Here is an 8,135-nt window from a genome sequence, read left to right as displayed (position 1 = left end):
CCTGAATCACACAATGTATGATGACTGACTGGTCACTAAGCCCTCGAGGTCGGACATGTTTATTTTTATTCATTCCCACTTGCTTGTGCCTTGGTCAGGTTGCTTCTTTATTGGCTACATTCCATTTCATGTCACAATTCACGGAGTCATAACTCAGGACTCATCGGCTTTCCCCACGCTTAAGATTTTCCATAAGAAATATCGAACACATTTAATATTCAAGATTGTTGGCCCCAACCCATTTTGGACCCTGTTATCAAGTCAAATTTGTCTGAACACACCTCAGAGCACAGGATGATTTTTTGGGTGGTATTATAAGACGTGAAAGGCTCTTATAATACCACCCAAAAATGATCCATTGTTAGAAAGGGAACATTCCAAGGAAAAAAACAACCTTGTTTGTGTGTACCAGGCTCTTTATTCACACACTAATCAATACATCTATCAACGACAGACTGTCTATAAGTTTCTCAAGTCAACTTTATTACTCTTGCCGTCCCTTGTGAATTTACAGATGTGTCAGTTAAGTAGTTAAGACCTTGTCTCCTGACCTTTGGGCTTGTTATTGCTCATTTTGTGAAGCATTTTTATTCAGCTCTGAAAAATGCATGTGCTTGGAACAACTTCTTGGATGTGCATTTTACCTCCTCTCTCAGATTCACAATAGTCTGAGTGTAAATGCGCTAGTTGGAGGAAATATGATGGGTATTAGAGGGCAGAAGACAGAGGGGGTGATGTGCTGCCAGGGCTTGATGTGGCTGGTTTCTGTACATATTGGAGCTGTTCCAATAATTTGCTCAGTAGTCGAGCCAAGGAATCTGAGGGTAATGGTGGCATTCTGTAGATGAGTGGCTACAGAGGGGATTTAGTGAATGATTCAATGTGTGACTATAATAAGCCGGCGGAGTCCAGGATTACACTCAGGCCGTATACTTGTGGGGATTGGTTAGACTCGTGAGTAAAGATATGAGGATTTGTTTCTGTCTCCACTTGTGATTGGCCATACAGCCCCTTTGTTTTCTGATGATTCAGATTTTTTTTCATCTGTATCACACTCAAATGTTTAAGGACATCAAACCAAGTACGAAATATCACAAACTCAAATAAATAGAAAATTGAGTTTTAAAACGATTACCGGTAGTTTTTTTTTTTATTCGGGGGAGGGAGCGGGGACAATCCAAACCTATCCAAAAAACATTGGACTATTCTGAAGTGACCTTCTATGTGCATTGATCGAAATCCTATTGAAGATCTTTTGAAGGAACAGAACATGCCGTCTGATGAACGAACCGTCAAAATTTGAGAAAATTGGAGCTGTTTCTCATGAATTCACAAAACATCTGCTGAGACTGCACAAGTCTCGTTGAAAGTTACAAAAATAATTTCATTGCAGTAAAGATTCAGCCACAAAATATTAAGTTATGTGTACCAGCATCTGCATTTTTTAGTAATTCTGTTGAACTACAATTCAAAAGCAATGTCTGATTTTTATTGGTTAAATGTATTTAAATATGTATTCATTATTTCCTGAGTCAGGGGGTATGGAAACCACCACACCACCCCACCCTGTCACAGGTGGATGCCAGGCTCCACCCTCTCCATGCCCTAAACAGAGAGAGCATACATTTTAGAATAAAATGTCATCCTGGGGTTGGAAAAATGAATAATTGCTTTATCCATATGTTATATATGCCCTCCTGTTTTGTCTACTCAGGCTTTGCTTGATGTAGCAGCAAATGAGGGCTGGCTTGTTACAGCTTTAAGTATCTGCAACCTAGTGCAAATGATTGTGCAAGGCCGCTGGCTGCATGATTCTTCACTACTGACTCTGCCACATGTGGAGCAACAAGACCTCTACCTGTTCAGGTAATCGTGACAGTACCATCCTAATCTGAAAATTAACCAATATTTTTTTTAAATTTGTCACATGCAGTAATGATAAAGGTGTTTCCACAATGGGAAAGATATTTATTTGGATTATTTTTTTAATGTAAAAAAAAAAATACAAAAATGAGTTACGGTACCTAACACTGATGGTTTCACCAGCATAATTACAAAGACTGCTTCTGAATGAGGCCTTTTATCTATAAAAACTGCCCCAGTAGTGTTACGACTCGTGTGAATTTGTCTTGTAATGTTGACCATTCTGCTTGTTAAAATTTAGGAAATGGTCTAACTGGAAGGAGAGGGGAAACACAGGATGCTACAGTGGCCCAATTGAAGGACTTCCTGAGTTGATAGCTACCTGCAGTGGAAAGGAAAGCATTTTTGCAGCCATTATCGGCCACGAGTTCCCTTCAAGTCATGTTACGCAGGTAAAGATTGTTTCCAACAACAGTAGTTTATAATGTGTCCATTTTTACCCTCATCAAAAAGACTCAGGTTTTTATAAGCATGTGGCGTTTACTGTATGTCCAACCAAAGAAAATCACGTGTCTAATCTGAGATCTGGTTAAAAAGGAAATAAATGCCACGTCAACGCTAAGACAAATTCAATCAAATATCCACTGAACTCTATCTTCCTTCAAGTCATAAAAATATTTTATATTCCATTTTTGTGAGACTGCTTACATTGATGTTTGCCAGAATGACAAATCAGCTTCATCCTTTATGATTGACTAACACCTTATTTTTCTGTCGAATCTCATCTAAGTTCAACAAAATGTTCACTCAAAAAATGTGCATTCACAATTAGAAGTTGAATTTCTACTCGATGCGTCTTGGAGAGCAGCATATATTTAACCATCGGAATCTAATTGAACATCATTGACACTCTTTATCAAATTTCATCAGGTCAGATTGTAACCTTGTAGCGTTTTACTAACTATGAGCGAAGCTTCCATCCATATTAGGATGTCTGCAGGGTCCAAAGTACCAAAATGTGAGAATTGCAAGTTCCAATATTTCAGTTGATGAATTTAAGGCCTTGTTTTTGTTGTTGGTTATTTTTAATGTGCAACGGAAAGTAATTTAAAGTAAACAACTAAATACTGTGTTTTGATTGTAAGTACAGTATTTGGATATTTTGAACAGTTATACCAATCAGGACTGTGAATCTTACTCTTGCGCACGCATACGCACTATTAGCAATGACATGCCATGAGCAGCCTTGCCATTGTGATCCCAGGTCCCTCCAGGAACTCCAATTACAGCGCCACTGATAGGGTTTACTGCTCCAATCTAAGTGCTAATTGCCACAGTAATGAGAGCGACCAGGGGCAACGGCAGGCTCGGCTCATTCACCCAATCAGTAGGCCTGCTTTCATCCTTCCCCACCTTTACTCCCCTCGTCGGCCCTTGCCCTCCCGCAGTATGGTGGCCTCACTAATTAAATAATTAGATGTGCAGCAGTGTTCCTGTCTGCTTTGCGCAGAGAGAGTAATCCTCACATAAATAGTCTTTGCCTGGTGAATGGGAAAGGGTTTCTCCCCCAAGCTCCCATAACACACATCTGCACGTATACATCTTTCTTTCTACTGCGTGTTGAGCTTTGGACTTAATTCTCCATTAACACGGAGGAGGCATGTTCATGAGCGTTGTTTATTTGAATTACTCAAGTTTTAATTATATCATGTGAATGGAGGTTGCATTAGTTTGACATACATTGTTTAGTTTTTTAATTGCAAAATAACAGGATGCAATGTATTGATCAGCTTTTAGTGTACATTTGTCTTTTGAATAAATTGTGTATTGTTTATTTAGTCATTTATATTTGAATTATAGATGCCAACGCAAGTTTTTTAAAGATTTTATTTTACAAAGTATGAGACGGATAAATATCAACAGGCAACACTCATTCATTCATTCATCTTCCTAACCGCTTGATCCTCACTAGGGTCGCGGGGGGTGCTGGAGCCTATCCCAGCTGTCTCTGGGCAGTAGGCGGGGGACACCCTGAATCGGTTGCCAACCAATCGCAGGGCACACAGAGACGAACAACCATTCGCACTCACACTCACACCTAGGGACAATTTAGAGTGTTCAATCAGCCTGCCATACATATTTTTGGAATGTGGGAGGAAACCGGAGCACCCGGAGAAATCCCACGCAGGCCCGGGGAGAACATGCAAACTCCACACAGGGAGGCCGGAGCTGGAATCGAACCCGGTACCTCTGCACTGTGAAGCCCACCCACGTGCTAACCACTGGCCTACCGGGCCACCCTACAGGCAACACTTTATTTCTGTATTTCTTTTTTCGGTATTTGTGTTTATTACCATAAAATGTTAGAATATTCAAATGATCACTTCTCAAACATTGAACGAATGTGCCAGCCCTGTTGGGTTATTTTTAGAACAGGCATGTGGGCTACTCGCAAGGGGTCCTTGGCAATGACCTGGTGACCAGCGGCTCCATGTCGATGACCCCTGCGTGTTCTAACAGATTGTGCGATGTTGAGGAGAAGCAGTGAGTTTTTCTACGTTTACTGAGATGTTTGTAAAGAATTAGGGAAGTCTATTTTATTAGCGAATTGTCGGCAATTGGTGGTGGTTTGACACACAAAAACATCCGACAACTCGCGTCCTGTATTTATGAGGATGAATCAAACAAACTAACTTTACAGAAAAGAAATTGATGGCTCCGAAAATTTTGGGGAAATTCAGCAACTGCGTAAAAGCTATGTTTTGTGCGAAATTGAAAACGGAAAGATGATGTCTAAGTGACCATTGGATGTACACTACAGTATGTACCTATTCTACATAACTACGCATGCCCAGTCCTGAATATCTGCTCACAATTTGTGCTCACTGCTTTGCACATATTCTTTCCAACTTTCACACTTTCAGTGAAATTTCTATCTGCAAAAAGGTTATCTGCAAGTTGTGATTGATTGAAATATATTAAATACATCCATCCCTTCATTTTTCGAACCGTTTAATCTCACAAGGGTTGCGGCATGCTGGAGCCTATCCTGCTTTGAAATGTGCGTAAGTTAATGATGTGAATTAATATTTGTACTTTCTTATTCATACTGCATCTGAAAATGGCCATTATTTGCCTAGGGATAAAAACACATTTTTATATCCCCATGTTCACCTATTTCAGTTATGAAAACCATGTACTTGGGAATTATTGATCCCAGTCATATGTTTTGGTGTTTTGTCGTGCTTCAGGGAATTTTTGAATTCAAATTAGGCCCTGGCTGGGTAAGTGAGATAAGTAAGGTGAAGCAAAAAGAAAGATTCCAAAAATGGGCAAAAACTACAAGCGGATGTCCACAAATAAAGGGACAGTTCATCTGCTTTCATTGAGCATTCAGAACATTGAAAAATATATTTGAGAACGATTCGGTATTTTTAAAATGAAATTTTCAGGAATGGCCCAAGGCCGTTACATTCTTTTCCATTTTGTGTGCAATAAGCTTGCCGGCAAGAGCGATGTTTTACTGGATATTTGTGTTCACTCTCAGCATTTGCCATTTTATTATGCAGCTACTGCTTTGCTGTCATTGTCATGATGTTTTACTTCAACTACATTTTGACAGTTTGGTTATTTTACGGTCATCATCGTTTGGCCACTATGAAGTGATGGGAAACCCCCAGGTTCAGACACATTAACGCTCTTATCTTTACCCCCTTTTTTTTTTTTTTTTTGCCCCTTTGGCCAGATGTGGGCCTTCCTCAGTCATCTTCCAGTGCTGGACGTCACATTGACTGTCAAGGGCTGGTGGGAGAAGAGCCAGCAACAAACAGAGCGTCACGTGCCTGCTGCAGGAGCAAACCTGAGGGATTCCAGCAGCTGGTTGGATGTCCATGCTGACCAGGAGTATGTTTTGCAAGTGTCACTGAAACGCATCAACCACGGCCATCAGAGGGTCAGTATGGCTGAGTGGATATTTTAACCTTACACTCTATCAATTCTATCCATTGCTTGGACTGCTATATGACATAGACACACGTTTCCACATGAAATACAACTGCCTAAGATCCCGGGTTAGCCCAATAAGTCCCAACCAAGACTTGTGACGTAAGATAAAATAAATATGACAAAGAGAAAATGGTCATGCTAAGTTGCAAGATATCAAAGGTCTGGATGTAGCAGAATGAAATGCAAGAGGCTTGAATTTCACCTACGTGCAAGGTCATTTCCTACTTGACAAAAAAGGATAGTTGTAACAAGGGCTACGTTTGTTTTATAATTGCTGGAGATGATAAAACACTATGGGTAGACAACGGGTTTCTACTTGGACCAGTTCGATTCACTGGAGCCAATGATGTCACTATTGAGGGGGTGGCATGGGCAAAGAAACAAGACAACAGTTGTAAAAACAATTAACTTTTATATCAAACAGACACAGGACAACAAAATTATTATCACAACAACCACAGTGGAAAAAAGAAAGTAAATAAATACAATGTAGTCTCAACCTCTTAGTTGACCTTTCCCTCAAGCAAAATAATTGGTGATCATCTTTCTCAACACTGGGTGTGAGTTCCCTTTTTTTTTTTCAATCTGAATTAAATAACTAAAAACAAAATGTTCTTGTCAACTCCTGTCGTACAAAATAAATTCTACGTTACTCCCTCAATGCTACGGCTATAGTGCCCTTAGGTTTAAAACTTCGCCTCGACTCATCTAAGCACACATCTTGGCGTTGTGGCAGAATAGTTTATGCTCTGTCCTGTCTGAGCAAAAAAGCCTTTGTCTTGAAGGCATTTGCGAGCAGCTGCAAATTTCAGTAACTCTTGAAGGTGTCAATTTCAGAGCAGGGGCTTCTTTACTGGTCAGCATCTTCTTATTCTATGACATCGTAAACCTTGCTTCGCTATCATCAGAGACGCTCGATTACCAGCAGTTCTTCTTTATGGCAGGCTTGATCCTGTGTTGGGCCTGAACTTCATAACGTAAGAGGAGGGGGACCTCAGAATTCTTCAACTTCACCTAAAACCAGTTGACACTTTGGCACAATTTGTCGTTTCAACAAAATGATCCGATGCCCAAACACAAACTGTAAAAACTAATTTGGGAATACATAACACTGGCTACAATGAGTTTTATTTTTCAACCCTGTAAACCAATTGTGGAGTCTGCTATAAAAAGTTGACATGTGCCAGGAAAACAAACTACAAAGTATTTAAATGAATACGGTGAAATATTCAGCCAGAACCTTGATTGCATTTGATGAAAGTTAAAGGCCCGGTAGTCCAGTGGTTAGCACGTCGGCTTCACAGTGCAGAGGTACCGGGTTCGATTCCAGCTCCGGCCTCCCTGTGTGGAGTTTGCATGTTCTCCCCGGGCCTGCGTGGGTTTTCTCCGGATGCTCTGTTTTCCTCCCACATTCCAAAAACATGCATGGCAGGATGATTGGACGCTCTAAATTGTTCCTAGGTGTGAGTGTGGGTGTGGATGGTTGTCCGTCTCTGTGTGCCCTGCGATTGGCTGGCAACTGATTCAGGGTGTCCCCCGCCTACTGCCTGAAGACGGCTGGGATAGGCTCCAGCACCCCCCGCAACCTTCGTGAGGATCAAGCGGTTCGGAAAATGGATGGATGGATGGATGGAAAGTGAAACTTGCTCAGGGATATTTGACCAAATATCCGTAGGGCTGTATGATGTGTATCTAAATTGCTAACAGTAATATAGGGCTCTATGGCTTTGAGGTGAAATTCAGTATGAACATAAAATGCAGTCTGTATAAAAGTTAAACTTGTAAAATGTCATTAGAATATTTCATCATGTAATTAGTACAGAAACTATCCACAACGCTTTACTCAGGATGGGAATTAAAAACTGGTTCTTGTTGAGAACCGGTTCCGAGAGCTTCAATTCATTCATATCGTTTGCCGTTTGTGTCGACGATTCCCTTATCAATTCCACTTGGGACAAATGACATCACTACGTACGTTGTGTGGCATTATGTTCCCAGCACAGCCTGGAAGAAATTTGACGCCTAATGCGCCAAGCTTTGTTTATATTTTCAACAGAGGAAACAGGACAGTAAGGCTCAGGCTCCAAGATTTCCCAAGGTGAAAGATGAAGGCTGGTTCCTTGTCATTGGGGAAGTGGATCACAAGACGCTGCTGGCAGTCAAACGAGTTGGATACGTGCGCAACCACACAACGGTGTCCGTGGCCTTCTACACACCAGAGAAGATTGGAAAGTAAGGGCCTATCCTGATAACATGATTAAAATCCA

The 8,135-nt window shown here is 40.9% G+C and overlaps 1 protein-coding gene across 2 annotated transcripts in view; it reads left to right on the top strand.

Moving 5' to 3' along the window:
- ascc3 (activating signal cointegrator 1 complex subunit 3) overlaps positions 1-8,135 on the top strand; it is a 68,578-nt gene that overhangs the window by 58,079 nt on the left and 2,364 nt on the right. For both annotated transcript variants that reach the window (XM_052066400.1, XM_052066401.1), the window contains exons 38-41: positions 1,715-1,866; positions 2,165-2,315; positions 5,609-5,815; positions 7,925-8,100. In XM_052066400.1, coding sequence (XP_051922360.1) covers positions 1,715-1,866; positions 2,165-2,315; positions 5,609-5,815; positions 7,925-8,100 — 686 coding nt within the window. The remainder of the gene's footprint in view (positions 1-1,714; positions 1,867-2,164; positions 2,316-5,608; positions 5,816-7,924; positions 8,101-8,135) is intronic.

The sequence above is a fragment of the Hippocampus zosterae genome, chromosome 5 (genome assembly GCF_025434085.1).
Source record: "Hippocampus zosterae strain Florida chromosome 5, ASM2543408v3, whole genome shotgun sequence".
NCBI classification, from domain to species: domain Eukaryota; kingdom Metazoa; phylum Chordata; class Actinopteri; order Syngnathiformes; family Syngnathidae; genus Hippocampus; species Hippocampus zosterae.
Note: the sequence above shows the minus strand (reverse complement) of the source record. Positions and strands in the feature narration are given on the sequence as shown.